Source organism: Herpailurus yagouaroundi, unplaced genomic scaffold, assembly GCF_014898765.1.
Source record: "Herpailurus yagouaroundi ecotype Mexico unplaced genomic scaffold, PumYag 355, whole genome shotgun sequence".
Taxonomy (NCBI): Eukaryota; Metazoa; Chordata; class Mammalia; order Carnivora; family Felidae; genus Herpailurus; species Herpailurus yagouaroundi.
This window is the reverse complement of record NW_024412572.1, coordinates 6,026,653-6,049,037: the sequence shown is the minus strand read 5'-3', so window position 1 is coordinate 6,049,037 and position 22,385 is coordinate 6,026,653. Positions and strand designations below refer to the sequence as shown.

Genomic DNA, 22,385 nt, shown 5'->3' with positions numbered 1-22,385 from the left:
ATTCATTCATATATTCTAATGATGCTGAAATCACCCTTGACAACCAGCTTGTCAGACAGTGATTTGATCCAGATTTCAGGGGAGTTCCTTTTGTAAAAATGTTGCAAATTTTTGGTGGCCTAGGGCTTTTGCTTCAGGGCACTTTTAGGCCTATATACCTTTGGGTTGACTGGAGGATCTCTGAGACAATTCTGAGGAAAATTCAATTCCTGAGCCTTTTGCTTGGCATTTTTGACATTTCTCCTAGTGAGTCTGGTTTTACTCAGAGCCTAGCGTCTTTCATATACAGAACATCTTGTCCTTTCAAGATGAAACAATACTTTTCTGGGTGTGCAGAAGCTTCAAGGAGAGAGAAAGGGTTTAGTGAAAAGAATGCCTGATTTACATTCATTCAACAGATATTTAATAGAGCTCCTACTATGTGCCAGGCTCTGTTCTAAGCAGTGGGGTTACGAAAATGCACAAAAACAAAGCTCCCTGCCCTCATGGAATTTTTGTTCTAGTGGCAAGACACATACCATAAACAAAATAAATGATTAATATGTATTATGTTCAAAGAAATGCTAGGGAGAAAAGTAAAACAGGGAGAAAGGATTGGGAGTTTTAGGGGTGGGAGTTGTCATTTTAAATAGAGTCATGGGGTGCCTGGGTGGCGCAGTCGGTTAAGCGTCCGACTTCAGCCAGGTCACGATCTCGCGGTCCGTGAGTTCGGGCCCCGCGTCGGGCTCTGGGCTGGTGGCTCGGAGCCTGGAGCCTGTTTCCGATTCTGTGTCTCCCTCTCTCTCTGCCCCTCCCCCGTTCATGCTCTGTCTCTCTCTGTCCCAAAAATAAATAAAAACGTGGAAAAAAAATTAAAAAAAAAATAGAGTCATCAGGGAAGGTCATACTGAGAGGACATAGGACTAATGCTCTGAAGGAGGTGGGGGAATCAGCCACTCAGATTTCAGGGGCAAACACTAGGTAGAAGGACCAACCAGTGCAAAGGCCCTGAGGTGGCCCTGTGCCTATAGCATCCAGGGAACAGCAAGGGGGTCGGTGTAGCTGGAGCATTTGACTGGGGGAGAACTGGGAAAGGAGGACAGAAGTGATGGAGGTAGATTGAAAAGGGCCTTGGAGGCAATTATAGGGGTTATAGCTTTTTTCTCTGTATGGGATGAGAAGCTCATTGGAGAGCTTTAAAGTGAGACATGACATAAAGCCACTTAAATTTTAACAAAATCATTCTGGCTGCTGTGTGGAGATTTGGCTAAGGAGGTAGGAGTAGAAACTGAAGGCCAGTCTAGGAGCCAGGGAAGGATGAAAACCTGCAGGGTTTTCATAGGGTGCTGGTAGTGGTAATGAAAAAGGTCAGATTCTAGGTAAGATTTTGATAGTAAAACATATAATTTGCTGAGCTGGATTCTAGCCCTTGCTTCGTCATTTATGAGCTGGAACCGGCCATTTCTAAGAAGATTCACTTTCTTCATGTGTATGATGGGGAAACACTATCTATCTTAATATCTCTAGGATTATTATACTAACACAATGTATAAAAGAATGTGAGCCCCATTGTGAAACTCCAGTGTCAGATGCAGATAGTTAAGAACCACGACTTACTGGGCACTTTGCACTCATATTTTCATTTAGTCCCCTGTCAATCCCACAACTGGATGTCACTACATGCATTCTAGAATTGAGGGAAGCGAAGTTAGAGAGCCACACGGCAAATAACCAGAGGGTCAGGATTCAAGCCAGAACTTTCTGACTTGTGTCTGTGCTCTTGGCCACTCTGCTCCATCTTTTCCCTAGAAAGCACTTTTATGATCCCTCAAAGGTTGTGACTTTACACAAGACAGTGACCTAGAAATATTTGTATACTTTGAAGAAGATGTCATGTGGAATATCTTTCCTGATGCCATCGATCATGCTTTAGTAAGAATATGTACCCAAACATTTAGAAGCCCACACGTACAGTCCTGTGGGGGAAGGTGAAGTAAGCTTGTTGAGTTCATCTTGTGTTCGAGGATGTTTTGTTTGGACAACTTCAGCCTGGTTCATTCCAAGACCTTACCTTCCTCATGACTCTCTCTAGTCATGCCAAATATTCAATGATCTTTTTCTTTCTTCCTTCCCTGGGACCCACGGGTAGACTCCTGTGTAGAGTTCCAGAGGACCAATGGCTCCCTGAATGTGACCTCTGAGAATGCCACGTCTCCTGTCATCGAGTTCTGGGAGTAAGTGAGGCCCCTCTCCCCATCCCAGTGTGGGTTGTGTTCAAAAGAAGGGCACAGGGATGGGCTCATGCAGGGCTGACCCTCAGGGGACCGCAAGAGAAGAATTTCCACGTCCTTCTTTGGTGGCCTAAGTGGTCACCTAAGTGGCCTTTTTTCTGGTGTGCTTGTATTTGTGGTTAATGCAGAACTGGTTTCAGAGATGAGAATTTTGCAACTCTCCTCAGGCTGTGCTTGCCTCTCCTCTCCCATGCACCCATGTGCATGTTAGCACACATGCATGTGTGTGCACACTCCCAACCCCTCCTCCCTTCTGCTGCATGCATATTGCCTCTTAGCCCCCCTCCCTAATGTTGATAATGACCTAGGACATGATTCCTAATATCAAAACATCCTGAAACCCTGGTTGAGAAGATGTGTGTTTGCACCTCCCTCTCTAGGTTAAATTGGTACTCAGCCTCCCAGAGCAAACTTACCTGGGAACAGTTTATATTTGCCTCCCTTTATATCTACCCCCATCTCTGGGCAAAGGAGAGCCTCATGGATCTGAGTGAAAAGAGCTGACAAGCCTTTGGACAAGAGCCTGGAGGCATGGCTCCACTGCCTGAGACACACGGGCTACAAAACTGAGGCTGGCAGCAAAAGTGGAGCCCGGCTCAACCTTCTCTCCCCAGGAGGCGGGTCCTGAAGATCTCTGATGGCATCCAACACCTGGGGGCCCTGCGTTGGGAGCTGGCCTTATGCCTCCTGCTCGCCTGGGTCATCTGCTACTTCTGCATCTGGAAGGGGGTCAAGTCCACGGGCAAGGTCCGTGCTGGAGAGCTCCTGGCCCCTCTCATCCCAGGACTCCCTGTCCTCCCTGGGGGCCTGGTCACCCAGGAGTTCTCCTAAGCTGTAACCTGGTCAGGGATGGGAGGGAATGATCTCGCCAAAATTTTGTGTGGCTCCCTTCCTTGATTCTGTGTCTCTCCTTGATTCAATCCTGTGGACTCTGGTACATGGGGAAATGGAGTGGAAAGGAGGGGGAGAGGAAGGCAGGAAGGACACTTCCAGATCTGTGGAATGTGATCTTGCAATACACCATGTGTGGGGGCACATTGCAAACTGGATACAGTTCGTGGCTCTTGTTTCACCCAACAGTTCTTGGGAGAAAGAATCTGCCCGAGACTGTTAATCTCAAAACGATTCTCAACCACCCTGAGAACCTGGGTTGGGGGGCACTCTTTGCCTTGGGTGTACAAGGTATGAGAGGGCTTTCTGAGTTCTTCTGGACTCTTGCCCTGGAGGCCTCCAACAAGGCTTCCTTCGTAATCTGGCTGCCCGGGTGTGCTAAGCTCGTAAGCTCTGTGAGGACAGGGATCATGTGTTACAGAGTTTTCATACCTGACAACCCTTGCCGTAATTCTAAGCACACTTGGTGGGAGAATGCCTGAGTTCATTCAGTCACTCGACAAGTATTTACTGGGTATGTGTCAGGAGGAGGGTGGGTACTTTAAGTGGGAGGGAGAAAGGGATAAGGGAGGTTGCGGCTTACGGCAGAGGGCAGATGGAGTTGAACAGCTGCAAGGGTTGGGTGGGGGAGGAGAGAAACTCTCTTGACCTCTTCTGTGAGTGTGGGGGAGCTCCGGCCTCCTGACTCTGCTGCTGGATCGCCAGGTCCTTCCTTCCAAACTCACAGGTTCCTTGTGTTTCATCTGCCCTCTGGCCAGGTGGTGTACTTCACAGCCACATTCCCTTACCTCATGCTGGTGGTCCTGTTAATTCGAGGGGTGACGCTGCCTGGGGCAGCCCAAGGAATTCAGTTTTACCTGTACCCAAACCTCACGCGTCTGTGGGATCCCCAGGTAAGAAGCCACAGACAAGGGCCATCACGTGGCCCTGGAGGCTGTTTCCGTGCACTGTGGTCCGGAATCCCTGCTCCCGGCCCAAACCCCAAGGCATCCATGGTGGTGGCGTAGGGGGGCTCCAGACATGTGTCAGCAGCTGTTTGTGGTCCCTGCTTGACTCACACCTCTCAGGGCTGCCTGAGACGTGTCCCTCGGGGCCTTTTACTCACAGGTGGCGGCCCTTTCCCCACCGTCTACCCCGTCCCCTTTTTGCACTTTTTTTTCTCTTGGTGATCTTTCACACTGAGCTTCCTCTCTATTTCTTCACCCTCCACCAGCTCCTCTGGTTCCCTCCCGTAGCCACGTGGCCCATTCTGAGGTGTCCCGGGCCCCTCCCAGCCAGCTGGGCTGGTATTGAGTTTCCTGTCAGTTGTCAAGAGGCCCCTGCCTCTTCCCTCCCCTTTGGCCCTTCCTTTGTGCCCACACTCTGTCTGCTTCAGCCAGCTTCCTCGTGGCTTGGCGCAGGGAGGGGGGTGGTGCTGCTTGCTGACTGGAGGGGTTTGTAAAGCAGGGCCTGAAATAAGAAGCCACTGCCTCTGACGGGTTTCTTATCTTCTCATGTTTGGCAGCCATTTTGAAAGCTGGCAAAGCCAGGAGGTGTCGAGGGCCGGAGGGGAGCGTGGGTAAGCTCCACCCCAGAGCCCCTAAAATGTGTTGCCCAGCTACGTGCCCCGCCTCTGCCTCCCTGGCACGGAGGTCGCCCTCCCTGGGGAGCATGTACAATTTAGAGATCCTCCCCTTGGGTCCTGGAGGAGTTCTCTGAGTTTGGAAAGGGGCCCTGAGGAGACATAGGGCGGGAGGCTCCCAGCACAAAAAAGACTAACCGTTGGATGGCTTTGCAAACATCATAAATAATGCGGTACCAGCACATTCCCTGAAACTGCCCAGGGGGAATAAGAGCAAAGGGAGCGGCACACAGTTCCACACTTTCCTCTGGGGCTGGGTGCTCAGCCCATGCAGAAGCAATGGGTCCCCATGATACAGAATTTTGGGTGATCCAGCAGCTGAATTTTTCTTAGGCCTTCCAGCCACCCCAGCCGAGTTAAGTTCTCCCATCCCAAGTTCTACCGGGCCTGCTGTGGCTCCCAGAAGTAGCCAGAGCACTTGCATTCAAAACCTCCCCCAGGGAATCCATAGCCTTGCATCCTAGGTATTGCTCAGTGACCTGGGGGGATTTGGGCTTATCCCACCCTCCCCCATTTCTTAAACATAGTGGAGGTGCAGATTGCTGTGGCGTCAGCTCCATGTGACGCACAAAGGCTGTAGTCAGGCTTTGGAACAAACCATAAAACTGTAGGTGTTGGCGCTAAAAGGACCCCAGAGATCATCTAGTGCAAACTCCTCATTGAACAGATGAGCAAACAAGGCCCAAGGTCACACAGCAAGTAAGTGGCTGGCCAAACAAAGTGTATTTTTATTTTGTGAATCATAAGCACTTTGACTTATCTGGGACCAAAGTGTTGTGGTGGAGAGTCCACAGCGAACAGGAGGTCATGGGGGCAGAGTTGAAGGACAGCTTTGAAGGCCAAGGGTAGACTCTGGCTTGGGTCTGTTGTGCAGGAGAGCTCCGTTGTCGTTCTGGAGCAGCAGAGGTGTGAACCAGTCGTGAAACCGCACAGTCTGCCTTTGTTGGGAGGTCAGGGTGGGAAGGAAGGGCTGTGTTCAGGCGGGGAGACAGGCAGGTAGGCTGACACAGAACTAGGAGAGAGGGGTCTGGGATTTCTGGAATGGATTTATGGCTTCTGTGATCAGTGCCTCATTTGTCCTGATCAGCTATTTATAGCCAACAACTATTGAGTGCTAACTATATCCCTGTCATTGTTAAGAGGCTTACATCCATTATTATAGCTTATCCTCACAACAGATCAATGAAGTATCCTCATTTCATAGATAGGAAATGAAGGCTTAGAGAGTTTAATGAATTTTCCATCTTCATGTCTGCAACTGGAAGCTGGGCCTGAACGCTGACAAATCCCATATACTTTATGATCTCTCTTTTAAAAAAAAATTGTTAATGTTTATTTATTTTTGAGAGAGACAGAGTGCAAGCAAGGGAGGGGCAGAGAGAGAGGGGGACACAGAATCCAAAGTGGGCTCCAGGCTCCAAGCTGTCATCACAGAGTGGGGCTAGAACCCACAAACTGCGAGATCATGACCTGAGCGGAAGTCATACGCTTAACCGACTGAGCCACCCAGGTGCCCCTACTTTAGGATCTCTTGAAAGCAAAGTCCCGTCTGCACATCTTGGTTTTTCTCACAGCTCATTCATTCAGCAAAAATTTCTTGAGCATTCATTATGCAGCAGGTCTGTTCTAGGTGTAGCGTTTGTTGTAGAGTAGCTTCTAGCAAACATGAAGAAGGTGGACCAGATAGCCTTCAACTCTGAGCGTTAATAAAGTCACGACTCCGGGTCTGGGTTACCGCAGGGAATAAAACCTCTTTTAATCTGCCTCTGGGATATTACCCTTCCAACCCCAGCCAGCTGTAGGCTGTGCAGATAGCATGTGTCTTCCTGGCCCTCTGAAGCCATGAGGAAGGAGATGTTTCAAGAGCCAGGCTTGGTCTGGGCTTCCCAGCAGCCTCACTGGCAGCCAGGTCCTGGTCTCATGCTGCAGGAAGCCTTTGTTGTCAGCGAACAGAGCAGCGGCCTGCAGGTGTGATGCTCCTGCCAGAGCCCTAATTGAATGTAGTTGGCACTCCCCAGGAAGTGCGATAATTCCAACTGGCATTTGCCTGGCACTTGAGAACGGTGCAAAATTCCTGCTAGCCAACACAAAGACCAAAGACATCTCTCTCTGCCAAGCAGTTGGTCTGGGAGTGGGGAGACAGGCAGAGACAATGCTGGGTTGATCTGGCTTTCTCCTCTCTTTCTGCCAGGCTTGCTGTGTGTCAGGCAGGTCACGGACTCTCTTCGTGTTCCCTGGGGCTCGTCTCTTTCACATTGAGGAGTGGATCCTGGAAACTCAGGACTCTACTGGGCGCTTGTTTCTTTCCCTCGCCTGGCCCTCTGTCCTGCTGCACTTCCATAGATGGATGGGGCAGCAGGCTGAGGGTACAGTGTCCAAAGAGCCCTTGTGGAGCCTTTTAAAGCCCTATGTTAAGCTATTCTAATGAAGGGTCTGTTAAGGGAAGAGGTTGGGTCCATTGATTAGAACGAGTCTTTTTATTTTGACATCGTACATTGAGATCTATGGGACCTCATCATTACTGAAAGGCGAGTTGCCTTTTTAAAATAACAACAACAACAACAACAACAACAACAACAAACAGCAGCAACAGCTAATACATTTATTATGTGCTTACTGTTTGCCAGGCACGTAACTGGTTACATGACACGGTGGTCCCCACACAACCCTGCGAGTTTGCCGTTAGCTTCATTTTGCTAAAGAAGAAATGGAAGCTAAGAAAACTTAACAAATTTGTCCTAACCCACAAAACTAGTGCATGGGGGAGCCTGGGTTTCATTCCAGGTACTCTAGAAGTCTGCTGTGTTGATGACCATGATATAAATCATCCAAAGAATATGAATTTGAGAGTTTTAAGGGATGCTTTTATTATTCCAGAAGGTGGGATAGGGAACTAATATTTATGTGTTAAGTATTTCATATATATTATTTTATTTGTTGTTATACCCATTGCCCTGATGAGAAAAGCAAGGTTCAGGGAGGTTAAGTGACTTGCCCAAGATCACATAGCTAGTAATGAATAGAGTTAAGAATTGAACCCAGTTCAATTTGACTCCAAAGCCCAGGCTTTTTCCATTGCACACTATTGCCGTCCTAAAAATACTGAATATAATAGTCCTTGGGATTGAACTCAAAGTTGGAAACGTCTCTCCTGGATCTTCTAGAGGTCTCTGTCTTTCTCTGCTCCCCCAAAGACCTCTTTTTTGCCCACATTCCACCAGGTGTTTTTCACACTTGTCTTATTCTCGACCAGACCTCTATTTCAACCAAAGACACACTGGGGTTTTGCTTTAGAAGCCAGGGCTGCTGGCGTGGTCAGGGAGCGGGTCGCCTGTGGCGGGGAACAGGACAGCTTGCTCTGCTTGTCCCTGTGGCCCTTCCTCTGACCCCACTGCTCTCTCCATCCCAGCAGGCCTGTCAGGCTGCAGCTGGGCCAAGAGCAGGGGGCTTGCCAAGCTCCCCAGGAGGGGGCTTTTGTCAGAGGCACCGGGTCTGCCCCTTGCCCTCCGAACTCTCAGACCTCCTGCTGCATTTTTTTCTGTGTTCTCATTAACCTCTGTTCCCACCCCAGTCTTAGTCTGTCCTCCTCAGGGCAGGGTGAACTGCCAAGGCACAATTTTTCTTATTTTTTTCTTCCCGAACCCAAGTTCGTGAAACCTCATCACCATGGGATCCTGCAGCCCGTGCCTGTGTGTGGGCAGCTGCAGAATGTCTCTGAGGGCACTGGAGGGTTTCCCTGGTAACTTGTGGGTCAGTCTGCACCCTGTGCACTGCCAGGCACAGGGAACAAACTTGGAAGATCTGACACTGGGCAGGCTCTCGGGCCATATCCTGGATGACCTGATGGGGAGAGATCGCGGGGGTCCGTGGCTGTGAGCCCCCGGGTAGATCAGGGCGTCTCCCAGCCCTCCATGTCTGTGCCTGGGTCAGGCCTCTCCCCACAGGCTCAGAGCCTCTTGCTGCAAGGCGCTGCGAATGACCTGCTGAGTGAACAGGAACGAAATAGAACAGAGCGACCTCCGGTCACTGAGTTTTCCTGCAGTGACCATTCTCACAGGCTCTGTGGGGGCACTTTTAGAAGAAAAAGCTTTGAGACATCTCAAAGGAGCAAATGGAGGACCCAAGGCACCCCCTCAAATGTCCGTGGCATCACACCGAATTTTGTGAGCCCCTCCTTCTCGTCCTCAGTTTCATTCCTAACTTTTCCTTCTCTAGCTTCTGAAATAAATCCCGAAACTGCCCCTCCTTTTCCCATTATAATTTGCTGTCAGGTTTAAAAAAGTTTTCCTGGTGTTTCCATCTTTGTGTGCTATTTCCTTGTTAGCCAGGGACCCTTCTGGATCTTCGACTGTGCCGCTTGCTGCTGACGCCTTTTCCCTGGTGGCAACTCCCACCTCGCGGAATACCTTGGGGACAGGGTTCACAGCGAGCAGAAGGGGCAGGAGACTGGAGATGGTCTCCCTTTTTCTTCACCAGCTTTCCCTGTGCTGTCCTGCTTCCCACAGAAATGGGACTATAACCAGAGGACTGAGTGCCCTGGATGGGTCCCTGATGCCAGTTCTCAGGGGCAGTGATTCCCACATCTGGCTGACATTAGGATCATTCAGGAAGCTCTGAAAATAATACAGATTTCTGAGTGCTCCTTCAGTCCTAGAGATCCAATATCTCAACTGGGGCTTGCCAAGGGGTCCCTGAGACCCACCACAATGCTGAGGAAAATGGGCACTTGGGTGAGGGTGAGTGTGACCAGAAAGCAAGGGAGGTTGGGGGCCGCGGAGATGGTTAGTGAGGCAGGGAGAGGTAGGTGAGGGACTGAGGAGCTTTGGACAGACAGAAGCTGAGGTTCTGGTGGATGTGGGCATTGGGAGCTTGACATGGAGGTAAGGAGAGCAGGGGCCTACTTGGGAGCTGCTAGGGCAGGGCTGGGCAGAGACCAGAAATGGCGAACACAGAGATGGTAGGACACCTGCCTGGTGATTTCTGCGCCCGTAGCTTAGTGCTCCTTTGTGGTGCTCACATCCTCTGAAGACGGGAGGTGCCTGGGGAGGGTCTGTGGCCCCAGGACCCCACCTCCTGCAGATCTGCAGAGTTGCCTAGTTCTGTTCGCCTTGATGTTCTTTCTCTTTGGGATGTTATTGTAGCTGTTGAATCTAAATCATAACATGCCGGGGCTGGGTCAGCCAGCTGAGACAACAGTAACAACCATGCCTTATGTTTAGCCACAGAGCTCCTTCCCACCCCCACCCCCCACCCCCCACCCCCCACCCCCCCCACCGAGGAGTACAAAGCCCTTACAGATGCATTTCTATTCATCCTCTTGACTTGGTCAGCTGCGGACTACTTTCTGTTTTTCAGATAGCAGATTTTGAGGCACACAGGGGCAAAGCCATATCTCATGTTGGCATTGATATTAAGGGCCTATATCTGTCCTTGGATTCCTTCTGAACTGGTCACACTGCCAGGAGGGGCGAGGATAGGGGGGAAGTGCAGGCAGAACCCAGGGCTGTATTTCTGTTATACAAAAGTTGGTGCTGGGTCTAGCCTAGTCCTAGGGCTCCCTCCCAGCCTCCTCCATTAAGGGTCCATTAGTCTTTTCCAATGCCCAATGCCCACGCCATCCTGGTAGTGCCCAAGAAACTCCATCTAGGGGCCCAGGAAGTAGAGCCCATTGGGACAGCAGGGTCACAGGCTGAGAGCAGGGTTCTCACCATTGCTAGCCGGTGTCTGGCTCAACCATGGGCCTGTGTGCCCCCATGGAGCCCAGATGGCCTGGCTCTCCTGGAGTGCAACTTTCTTGCCTTTTCCCCGTGTAGGTATGGATGGACGCAGGCACCCAGATTTTCTTCTCCTTCGCCATCTGTCTAGGGTGCCTGACAGCCCTGGGCAGCTACAACAAGTACCACAACAACTGCTACAGGTGACTGGGGGCAGTGGGGCCCAGGCCACCAATCTGCCTCTCTCAACTGCCCCCCTCCAGCATGCTAGATCAAGGGTGATTTGGAGGGTGCACCAGCTCATGGATTCACCTTCCCCCTACTCGTCTTCACCCCATTTTCCAATGCCCCAGGGCCACAAGTTGCTGAAAGGAGCCAACTGCAGCACAGGCAGGGGGATTGCTTCCAAAGGCTGGGATAGTTGCAGTTGGCTGGGAAACCACAGTGAGGGCCCAACCCTCCGGCTAACGGAGAGGTTGGTGGGCTGAAGCCTAAGGAGTAATTCATCATATACAGTGGAACCTTGGCCTGACCTGCTTTGTACATTTGCCCCAACAAACACTGAATCCTTACCTATTTTTACCTCACTGCTCCCCTTCCCATGTCCCCCTCCCTCTGGTTCCCTACTTGGTTCATATCAGAGCATTCAAGCTAATTTCAATCTTAGCTAAAAAAAAAAAAAAAAAAATCATGTCATGAATTACGAAATCAAATTTGGGGGATGGGAGTTATTTGTTGCTTGGGATTGTCTATGTCCATACCCTCCATATTAGTACGCCAAACTGAATTGTGTCCGAGTGGTAGCGTCCCAAGCGGTGTGGTGGCCATATGGCAGGGAGGGGAGGCCGTGTGGCAGTTTGTAGTTTTTAGACTAGCATTTTACTTCCTTAGAGCCTTATTCTTTCATGACTACCTTGACTGACTCCAAGTCTCAGCTAATGGAGTGGGCAGGGGGAGAGCAGAAGCTAATCCTGGCGGGCAGCCCCTCTTTGGCCTGCGTGAAGGGCTGGGGTGAGTGTCTGCCTGTCTGAGGGGCAGTGCTCCCAGTTCCTGTTGGCAACCCCTCTCTGACCCTGCCTGTCTCCGCCTTCCCACCTGCCCCACAGGGACTGCATCGCCCTCTGCTTCCTCAACAGCGGCACCAGCTTTGTGGCCGGATTTGCCATCTTCTCTGTCCTGGGCTTCATGTCTCAGGAGCAAGGGGTGCCCATCTCTGAGGTGGCCGAGTCTGGTGAGTGTTGTGGGGAAGGGTGCCAGGGGCGGCTTCTGTGAGTTTTGCTTGAACCTTTGCCAAGCGGGATCTGTACACGTTTCTATTGTCGCCAACACTGGGGGTGAGCCATAGTCATCTTTCGGTGGACGTGTCCTGGGAAGACCTGGGGAGCACCCTGACCCCAGCTTCAAAGGGTAGAGGCATAGACAGTGAGCATTTCCCACAGCTGGCCTCCACGTCCTTGCCCTGGAGGCAACCAAGGTGATGAGGTTCATGTTTCTCCTTCCAGAAACAGTTTAGGCATATATGAGTAAAAAGTGCGCACGCACACACACACACACACACACACACACACACACACAAACATTCATACATGCCTAGCACATATTACTACTGCTATTTCTTACTCCCTTCAAAAAGCTAACTGATAATATACTATATACACTGTTCTGGGCTTTTTGTTTTACTCACTTTACCTTTTTTTTATTTTTTTATTTATTTTATTTATTTTATTTTTTTAATTTTTTTTTTCAACATTTATTTATTTTTGCGACAGAGAGAGACAGAGCATGAACGGGGGAGGGGCAGAGAGAGAGGGAGACACAGAATCGGAAACAGGCTCCAGGCTCTGAGCCATCAGCCCAGAGCCTGACGCGGGGCTCAAACTCACGGACCGTGAGATCGTGACCTGGCTGAAGTCGGACGCTTAACCGACTGCGCCACCCAGGCGCCCCCACTTTACCTTTTTTTAAGTTTATTTATTTATTTGGAGAGAGACAGAGACAGTGCAACGGAGGAGGGGCAGAGAGAGGGGGGGAGAGAATCCCAAGCAGGCTCCTCACTGTCAGCAGGGAGCACAGGGCTCGAACTCATGAACCATGAGATCATGACCTGAGTTGAAATCAGGAATTGGATGCATAACTGACTGAGCCACCCAGCTGCCCTTGTTTTGCTCATCTTAAACTGTATCTCGAAGATAAGTTTATGGTGGCACATAGTTTCCTCCTTTTCACCATGCAGTGCTATTGTTGCTTTTAAACAGAATCAAGGATTGGTCCCCTACCTGGGTAAGCTGTAAATGTCCCTTGCCCTTCCCCTACCCCTATTCTTGAGGGCCACCGTCGTGCACTCACTAGCAAGGCAGTGTTTTATAACGTTCCCACAGCACATCCTGTCACGCAGAGTACCAAGCACTGGGATCCCACTGAGTCTTATTAAAAATCATAGCGTTTCACTTTTATTAAACATTTACTAAATGCCAGGCACTGTGCGAAGCATTTTGCCCGCACCATGCAGTGGAAAGCTTTGAGGCAGGTGCTAGAATTATCTCCCTCTCACCAGTGTGTGACACTGGGTCAGCTGCACGAATGTACCTGGCCTGCCGACCCCTTGGCTCTTAAGTTTGAAACCTCTGGTTTGGGGCAAGAGATCCTGAGAGTGAGCCTGGGGATTCAGGGTGGAGCTTGCAGGAACGCAGGTGATATGCCTGCTTTCCATTTTCCAAAGCCCTTCACACTCACAGTGTCTAGGTTCCATCCCTGCCAGTGAGAATACAGCGGGTGGTGCCTTGGAAATTTGGGACCCAGGTAGAGGTTTAGGTGGCTTCTCCTGGGTGAGTTTGGGGGTGATGATGGTAACTTTGGGGTCCAGTTTCCTCTGGCTCCTGTGATTCCATGGCCCCCGCTGGGAAGCCTTGGGATCAAACACGGCCTGGAGCCAGCCCAGGCACTGCGCTGTGTTCCTCTGCTTCTTGCTGTAGGCCCTGGCCTGGCTTTCATCGCCTACCCCCGGGCTGTGGCGATGCTGCCCTTCTCTCCTCTCTGGGCTTGCTGCTTCTTCTTCATGGTCGTCCTCCTGGGACTGGACAGCCAGGTACCAAGAACTGGCCGAGCAGAGCCTGAGAGATGGGTGGGTGTGTGGGGGCTGGAGAAGGGGGAGCAGGGGAAACAAGGCTGAGCCTGATGTCCCGAGGGGCCTTAAAACAGCCTGGGGCTGGGCGAATGTCAGAAGTGGATGCTCTTCTAGGGACCAACAAGAGCTCTGAAGGGGAGGTCCAGACTTAAGTGTACAGGACAGCTTTGGGGACCTGAGACAGGGATGCTGCAGGGCTGACGCTGGGAGCCAGAAGCCAGAGCTAGTTGGTGCAGTGTGTTTTGGGAGCTCTCTTTCCCTCCAATTCTTTTGCCCTCTCATCCAGTTTGTGTGCGTAGAAAGCCTGGTGACGGCGCTGGTGGACATGTACCCCCGTGTATTCCGCAAGAAGAACCGGAGGGAGCTTCTCATTCTCAGCGTGTCTGTCGTCTCCTTCTTTGTTGGGCTGGTCATGCTCACAGAGGTGAGGGTCTGGGAGGCTTGGAGGTGCGGACCGGGTGAGGAGGAGAAGCCAAGCTGGACGCTGCCACCTGTCAGGCGGAGCAGGCTGTGTGGGTTCAGGTCGCGGGGCAGGCCTTCCGGGCTTCAGGGCCCTGGGACACCCTCCTTTCCCAGCCACAGGAAGCACAAAGCAGGCGGCACCTTCCTCTGGCCTTTGGACACTGGCCACCTACCTTTGGGGGTGGCCAAGGGGTCATTTGGCTCCAGGTAAGCTAAGAGGTGTGAAAAAGATGGTCAGAAAGTCCTGGATTAGGACTGCCTCTCCAGCAAGCTCCTGTGATTTCCCAGGCAACTGAACCAAGTTCCAGGCACAAACTTCAAAGGAAGAAAGGGAGCCCTGGGGAAGGGTGATATTTTCTGTTTTGTCTCAAGGGAGACGGAAGGAGATGGAGCTTGCCAGCTTGACAGTATCGAGGACAGCCCCTGTCCGAGCGTTTGCCAAAAAAGTACACGCTTTTTCTTAGACTTCCGGGTCAATCCCTAAATGTTCTCAGGGATGAGCTAACAGTAGCTGTCTATTTTAGCTTCCTTCCAAAAATCATAATAAAAAATAATTACTGTCTCATATATGCCTAATGCCTTAGAGCTTACAGACTATGTTGTTTTAATATCTGTCTCCCATGATCCTCACCAGGTCTGCTCTGTCGAGGGTGTGAGGCCGGAGGCCATGGGCCAATCTGTTTCCTCTGGATACATTTCATTTTTTTCTTTCTTTAATCTCTTCCTGGGCAGGGCGGTATGTATGTGTTTCAGCTCTTTGACTACTACGCAGCCAGTGGCATGTGTCTCCTGTTTGTGGCCATCTTTGAGTCCCTCTGCGTGGCTTGGGTCTATGGTGAGTGACTCTTCCCCCAGGTCCCAACCCAGTACTCACTGTCACCTCAGGGCCTGAGAGCAAAAGACAGTCATCTCCTGCTCACACCCACCTTTTCCTGGGGCACCTCCCCTACTCAGCCTCAAAAATCTTCTGGTTGCTACTGCTACCATTGTCACTCTCCTGGTTATGACTGTACCCAGACCACCCCAAGTGGGTCCAAACCCTGTCCTATCCAAACCTTTTCAGCCCTTAACAGCCTTGGTAATCAGAAAGTTATTATCTTTGCCTAAGCCGAGTCCTGCCCACTGTTGTGCATGCCTATGAATTTCAGGGAAGAGATTCTCCCAGCAGCGATTTGGAAAGACAACCATGGTAGCTTCTGTTCATTGGCCTTTGCCCATCCTGCCTCTGCCTTCGATGCTAAAGAATGTCCTTTCTCCCCCTTCCTTCCTTCTCTTCTGCACGGTAGGAGCCGGGCGCTTCTACGACAACATTGAAGATATGATTGGGTACAGGCCATGGCCTCTTATCAAATATTGTTGGCTTTTCCTCACACCAGCCGTATGCACAGTAAGATAACCCTCAGGGGGTAAAACTACAGGAAGGCAAAGAAGGACGGTGGCCGTAGGAGGGTAGATAGGCTGTTAGCCCTGGAAAGGATGTGTCCATGAGGATTGAGAATCATTTTAGATTTTCACTCGTCCTCCTCTTGGATTCTAGAAAACGATTAGCGAGATAGATTCTTCTTTTCCATTTCACAGAAGGACAGACTGAGGTTCAGAGCTGTCAGATGGCTTGAACCCACACCACAGAGTGAGTCGAATGTCACAGGGCAGGAGCAAAACCCAAGTGTCCTGGGTTGCTCATAATAATACTATTAACCACAGCAATAATAACAGCACCGTCACAGGGCACTTACTTCGCGTTAGGCATAGAGCGTGGTACACATTTTAGCCCACTTTATCTGCACAAGAACCCCATGAAGCAAGAATTACCGTTAGATTCATTTTATAGGTGAAGCTGAAGCCAGAGAGGTGAAGCCATTTGCCCAAGTGAGAAAGTGGCCGTGAGCTACTTTGGCAGCTTGGCTTCAGAGCCTGAACCATAAACCATTAAGTGCTGCTTCCTTGGGCTCTATCTTGTGTGTCAGCAGTCCCCCCACGCGCCCACTATAGGCAGGGCATAAATGAGGCCCAGGGGGAAGGAGGCATGACCCTTGCCCTTGAGGCCCTGGCAGCCCCTCCTGAAGGTGCAGGAGACTTAAGCAGCCGAAAACACCAGCAGCCATGTGACCATGTCCTAGCTGAGGGCCGGCCATGTGTATGGGTGCCCGGGGGTGCGGGGACCCTGCAGGAACAAGGTAGGTGCCCTGGAAATACTACTGGGGGTGTGGACTTTGAGTAGAATGTGGATGGGGATTGGGGGTTGATTGACCCAGTTGAGCCTGGAGGCAAATCCAGTCTTGCAAGGGGACTGGTCTCTGCCAGCTCTCCCAGGGGGGCCGAGGGCACAAGGCCTCTGCTCTCCCAGCCCCTTTCTCTTCTCCTCTCATCCTCAGGCCACCTTCCTCTTCTCCCTGATCAAGTACACGCCGCTGACCTACAACAAGAAGTACATGTACCCGTGGTGGGGTGACGCCCTGGGCTGGCTCCTGGCTCTGTCCTCCATGGTCTGCATTCCTGCCTGGGGCTTCTACAAGCTCAGCACCCTCAAGGGCTCCTTCAGAGAGGTAGAGAGTCAGTAGGGCGGGTAGGAGCCCTAGAGGGTGAGGTAGGGCCCCCATGATGATACACAGATGCCTGCCAGCAAAGGAGCCCAGTGAAGGTGCTGGGGAGGCACTGAGTGCTTCCGAGTCTCAGAAAGAGACTGGAAGCTTCCAAGTCACAGGCAGTGATGACAGGGCCGGCACCTGTAGGGCGCATTTGCCTGTGGGGGCAGCAGGCAGACGCTGGTGGTGAGGGAAGCTTGGGACATATGCCCCTGACTCCAGCTCACCACCGCCACCTCCACGTTCCTTGCAGAGAATTCGCCAGCTCCTGTGCCCAGCTGAGGACCTGCCTGGATGGAACCGAGCAGAACCCTCTGCCCCCGCCACACCCAGGACATCACTGCTCATACTCACAGAAGTGGAGTCCCACTGCTAGGTCCGCAGGGCCTCGGATTGTGCCCGTGGGCCTGGCTGTGGGGACAGCTGCAGAAGGGGAGGGCAGAAGCAGCCCCGCTGTGCTCTGCCTCCTCCCGGGGCAGATGAGAAGGAGGGTTTGGAATCCACCTTGGGTTGGGCGCCTGCCACTGGAACGTCTCTGCTCCAGGGGTGGCTGTACAGGTGTGAGATGCTGGTATCGAGGGCACCCCTTTCGCAACAGGCCTTGGGAAGCCGGATGAGGGCCGGTGGGTGGAGTGACAGCCCCGTCCCTCTTACCCTTCATTCCATTAAATCCATGCTCTTCCCACCAACTGCCAGAGGCTCTGCCTGGTTCCTGCCCCTCTGCCTTGCGGCCTTGGCCACTTCCTCACTTTACAGCTGTGGCCTTAGCGGCCCCTCCCTCCTCTCTGTCTCTCCCTGCCTCATTGAGTACTTGTGGACCATGAGCAGAGGGGACTGCGGTGGTGAGAAGGGCAGTGGGGCCCGGCTGAGACCCTCCATCCTCAGACACTCACACCAGAGGGGTCTGTCACATTCTGTCCATGCGTCTCCCACAGCCCCTTCCCTCCCTCCTTCGCTCGGTGGAATAAGCCCGGCAATGGAGGGAGGAACGAGGGCGGCCTGAGCCTTAGCTAGAGGAAAGCAGAGGAAAGTGTGGTTGGGCTTCTTCCCGCCCACATTCCCCTTACCATGTCCCTCCCTGACCCCACCTGCCAAACTTGTGAGTGCGAGCGCGGGTGCCTGCGGGGGGGGGGGCGGGGCCCGGGAACGCGGGGGAGGCAGCCAGGGACTGCAGCAGACCTGAGGCCGCAGGCATGAGAAGCCCGGACAGAACGGGCACTACTCCAGTTCAGCCAGCAGAGGGCGCCCACCTCCAGAGGACCACCTCGCTTTTCTGCTCAGCGGACAGATGCCAGGCGCGGCACCGCCGGACGTGGCCACCAGGGGGTGGCACTGCCATGACCACAGCTCGCGGTCAGGGCTGGAGCTGCGCAGATGAGCTCTTGGGGGTCAGGCTGCAAAGAGAATGCAAGTGGAGGAAGGCAAAGCCTGTCCTACCTCGGGGTCAGTGGCGTGGCCTGGTCCCCAAGTTCTACCACAGGTGTCTGCAGCCTATACTGTGGAGCTGCGTGGAGCTGGGGTGCACTTATCTCTCGGGGTGTGTGTGTGTAAGTGCCTGAACACACACAGCTGCATTTCTCCCTGAACATGTGGCGGCTTTGGGGTCGGCCGGTGTCCCCACCTCTGTTCAGATGGTCCTTCTGGCGTGGTTCTGGGGGAGTGCCTGGGATTCTTGGAGCTGCAGACTGAGGGCACACAGCGTCCCCTGGGTGATTTTCCTAGTTTGTTTTACAGGTCAGTTAGTGGGAAAATGCACCGGAATCTTTGCCAATCTTCAGTTTTTTATTTGTGGCTGTTGGGAGAACTCGTAAAAGTTGGTGATCGCGGCCCTCCTGTTGGTCGGTGTTGGCTGCTTCTTCCTGGACAATGACTGGTTGGGCCTCCCTCAGGTGTGCCAGGTGGGAGAAGTCAGTCTGCTAGAGAAACATGCTGCAACTCGAGACACCACACCCCTGGCATCTCGCCCATCTGACGATATTTCCAGAACACCTACTATGTGGTGCTGTGCTATACTCGTGACACATGACACAGTGTCTTCAATACGAACTTGTGACAGACGCTGTTTTTTTGAAGGAAAAGCAAACTGGGCTCTGGGAAGGAACTCGCTGGTTTAGATGGGGCGGGCTGCGAACCCCGTGCTGACAGTGTGACAGCTGTCTCTCCATCCATCCATGTGATCACAGCTGCAAGCATCTGAGGGAGGGGTGCCAGTGTTTCAGTAATGGCGATTTGAATCCTAGTTAGGAGATTCATTAGTGGTGGAATATGGTGTGAAAATAATCCGTTGGCCTGAGCATCAGGAGATGTGGGGTCCAGTCCTGACCTGCTTCTAACTTGTCTTTGTGGAACTTACCCGAGATCCAATTTTAGTATATGTGCTGCCGAAGTGAGCACAGGAACTTACTTGGGATTCAGATCTTCATGTTTTTCAGACGGAGGTAATACTGTGCACCCGCATGCACGCAGTCTTATTGTAGGGCTCAAATGATGTCACGGGTGTTAGAGCCCTTTCAGTCCTCAGTGCCAAATGGTGTGAGGTCATTAAGCCAGTTGGGGGGACAGATGAGGGGGATATGCTCTAATTACCCAGGGCATTGACAGGCAAAGACGTGAGAGAAAAGCCACTTGCCTGCGTCGGGGCCAGGAACAGGGGCAGGAACTCCTGAACGTCGCTTTAGCCGAGATGGTGGGGCAGGGCCTCCTGTCTGTCCCATCTGCTTTCTCTCCCTGCAAGGCCAGATACCTGATCCTGCAGTTCTCCAAGGAAAAAGACACAAAAAGAAGGGGACCCTTCTTGTCTAGCAGCCACACCTGTTAGGGAAGAAAGACAGGCGTGGGGAGCCCTGGGCAAGCGATGGCTGAATGGGGAGGGAGGAAGCCCAGCTCACTGGAGTTGTAAGCGGGGCCCTTACAGGCGGGGAAGCTGAGCCCACCAGGCTGCCTTGGAGCCTTGGATCCCACACCTCAGACCTGGCGCATGTCACAGATCCATCCATGTGCACACAGATACCCAGTCCTCTGTTACCCTCAGATAAGTGTGCCCAACTGAGATACACCACAGTCAGCCCAGTATAGTCCCTCCCAGAGGCTTGCAGTCCCCGCTGGGGTCTGAGCCTTCTTACCTACCAGCTCTGTGACCTTGGGCCGGTTCACCGTTCTGGACCTTCACTTTCTCCTCTGTAAAATGGAAATAATAATACCTAGATCAATGTGTTGTTGGAGTCCAGTGAAAGGTGTAGGGGAGAGCTGCCCCGGGGACACATTCGAGCAAATTCATCCTCTTTCCTGTGGCTCCAGCCCCACGACACTAGGCCAGGAAGAGTTCAGAGGCATCTTTGCTGTCCCTACCGCCTCTCCAGCCGCAGGCATCAAGTCGTACTGGGCCCAGAAAAAGGCTACACATTTATGGGGCTAGGCGTTTTGCAAGGGTGTAAGGGAGAGGTAGCCCTAGAAGAGCTCTGCATCCCGTGGCCCCAGAGTCGGGCTTGGCACTAGCTGTATTGTTCAGGAAAAGCGGGACCTGAGTCCTTCAAGCCCTAATCTATCCCCTGGTTCCAGGAGAGCAATGGTTTTCCAGAAAATGGAAAACGGATGGATTTTTTCCCTCAGCTTGCATCCATCCATCCATCCATCCATCCAATGAACACTGAGTGTCTGCTCTGAGCCAGCACTGCATTAAATGCTGGAGGCAAAAACAAGGAATTATGAAGCAGTCCCCACCCTTTAGATATTTATGCCCTAGGAAACAACACACTGCAGGAACAAAAGTTACATACTCACACAGTAGGTGCCATGGCAGGCCTTCTAAAAGCATGCATGGGGTTAGATGAAGGTGGTGAGGAGAACATTTTATGGGGTTCACAGTTCTCACTGCTGCAAGATGACTGAGTCATTTAACTGTATTTCATCTTGTCTCTGGACCCTCCCCAGTGTGGACACAGTCTTAAGTAGGCTTTCCAAGTAATTTCAGGATTCCTACCTTTTGTAAAGATTGGGGTCTCTGGCCTCTGGGAGTTTACTAATTGGTCTGAATACCCAGTGGGGGTTGGAAGCTGCAGGGGCCAGGGTGGGCTTGAGTAAGGATGGGCTCAAAGTGAAAAGGAGGCCAGAGCAAACAAGGCAGCTGTTCTACAAGTTGAAGGTAAGGTAGTAAGACTGCCTGTCCGTGCATAGCCCCAGGTCCCTGCAGAAAGTCTGACACATTGTAGGTATGAAATAAAAAAAAATTTTTTTATTTAAAAATTTTGTTAATGTTTATTTTTGAGAGAGAGAGAGAGAGAGAGAGAGAGAGACAGAGAGACAGAGCACGAGCTGGGGAGGGGCAGCGAGAGAGGGAGACACAGAATCCGAAGCAGGCTCCAGGTTCTGAGCTGTCAGCACAGAGTCCGATGTGGGGCTTGAACCCATGAACCGTGAGATCATGACCTGAGCTGAAGTCAGATGCTTAACCAACTGATCCACCCAGGCGCCCCCAATTTTTTAAGTTTATTTAGTTATTTTGAGAGAGAGAGAGAGAGAGAGAGAGAGAGAGAGAGAGCAGGAGCAGGGGAGGGGCAGAGAGAGGGAGAGAGAATCTCAAGCAGACTCCGCTGTCAGCACAGAGCCTGATGTGGGGCTCGAACTCACCAACTGTGAGATCGTGACCTGACCCGAAATCAAGAGTCGGCTGCTTAACCAAAAGCCACCCAGGTGCCCCTGAAATAAAATTTTTGAATGAATGAATGAGCTAGGAAATCTAACCCCTGCCTCATCTGATTCTCTTTCCTCTCGCTTCCGTTCATGGAGAGGCTGGGTATTTTGTTCTGGGATGGCTGTCGCCACTGTTCTGTAATCTCATGGACTTTGGTGTCCCTCTGCACTACGGTGGACCCAACACGCAGGGACAGGGCAGATGCAGCAATGCAGGTCACACCGTCCCAGCTGAGCCCAGGGGTAACAGGGGTGTGAATTCTGGTTGAGGCCGTGTGGCTCTGCCAGAGCTGACCTTCCGGTTTCACAGAGGCTAAGAGTCTGAGGCCGGAGACTCGCTCTAGCTTTCTCTTGCTGGGGATCCCCACAGGACATGCTGAGAGGGGCCTGAGAGACACCGAGTGGGGCTGCTTGATGGAAAACTACAGACCGAGATTCTCACTTCACACCCCAGCCCTGCTGGGAAGTTCTAAAATATGAAGGGGAAGTTCATGCAAAGGGAAATTTCCCTTGCTCCCCACAACTTCCCCTCCCTCCTCAGCACCTGGGGCTGAAAAAGCACCTTCACTGTCTTGAAAGAGACACTGGCTGTTCTGAATGAATGACCGACCAGGGGACGGTCCTGTACTCAGCACCACGAGGGCATGCTCAGGAATAATGATAAGGACCCCGTTCTGGATGAATTCACTCATGGCGGGGGCATACACATTTATTCAACAAATACCAATTCACCACTGACAGCTGCCAGGCTGTCTCAGCTGTGTGCCTTAGTGCTGAGAGGTCACCAGAACATAATTGCTGCTGCCTGGGCCCAGACACCCATCATCCCAGCCCCTGCGTCCCGAGGACACACAATAAACACCAATGACCGCCCCCACCCCCACTCGCCTTTAAGCACCTACAATATCCTAAGCAATTTACCATATTGTCTTTAACCCTGAAAAGTAGGTAGACATTGTTTTGTACCCTTTACAGATTGGAAGACTGAGGCTCAGATCCTTGCCTAGCTGCCCTGACTGGTGGAACAGA

At 52.0% G+C, this 22,385-nt stretch overlaps 1 protein-coding gene across 7 annotated transcripts in view; it reads left to right on the top strand.

The window, feature by feature from the left end:
* The window catches only part of SLC6A13 (solute carrier family 6 member 13), a 34,639-nt gene extending 17,282 nt beyond the window's left edge, over nt 1–17,357 (top strand). For all 7 annotated transcript variants that reach the window (XM_040463067.1, XM_040463062.1, XM_040463064.1 and 4 more), the window contains 11 exons: nt 2,129–2,213; nt 2,885–3,017; nt 3,920–4,054; nt 10,596–10,699; nt 11,603–11,727; nt 13,469–13,581; nt 13,907–14,044; nt 14,815–14,917; nt 15,369–15,469; nt 16,458–16,628; nt 16,921–17,357. In XM_040463067.1, the coding sequence (XP_040319001.1) occupies nt 2,129–2,213; nt 2,885–3,017; nt 3,920–4,054; nt 10,596–10,699; nt 11,603–11,727; nt 13,469–13,581; nt 13,907–14,044; nt 14,815–14,917; nt 15,369–15,469; nt 16,458–16,628; nt 16,921–17,043 (1,331 nt within the window). In that variant the 3' untranslated portion in view covers nt 17,044–17,357. The remainder of the gene's footprint in view (nt 1–2,128; nt 2,214–2,884; nt 3,018–3,919; nt 4,055–10,595; nt 10,700–11,602; nt 11,728–13,468; nt 13,582–13,906; nt 14,045–14,814; nt 14,918–15,368; nt 15,470–16,457; nt 16,629–16,920) is intronic.
* Nucleotides 17,358–22,385: the final 5,028 nt, after the last annotated feature.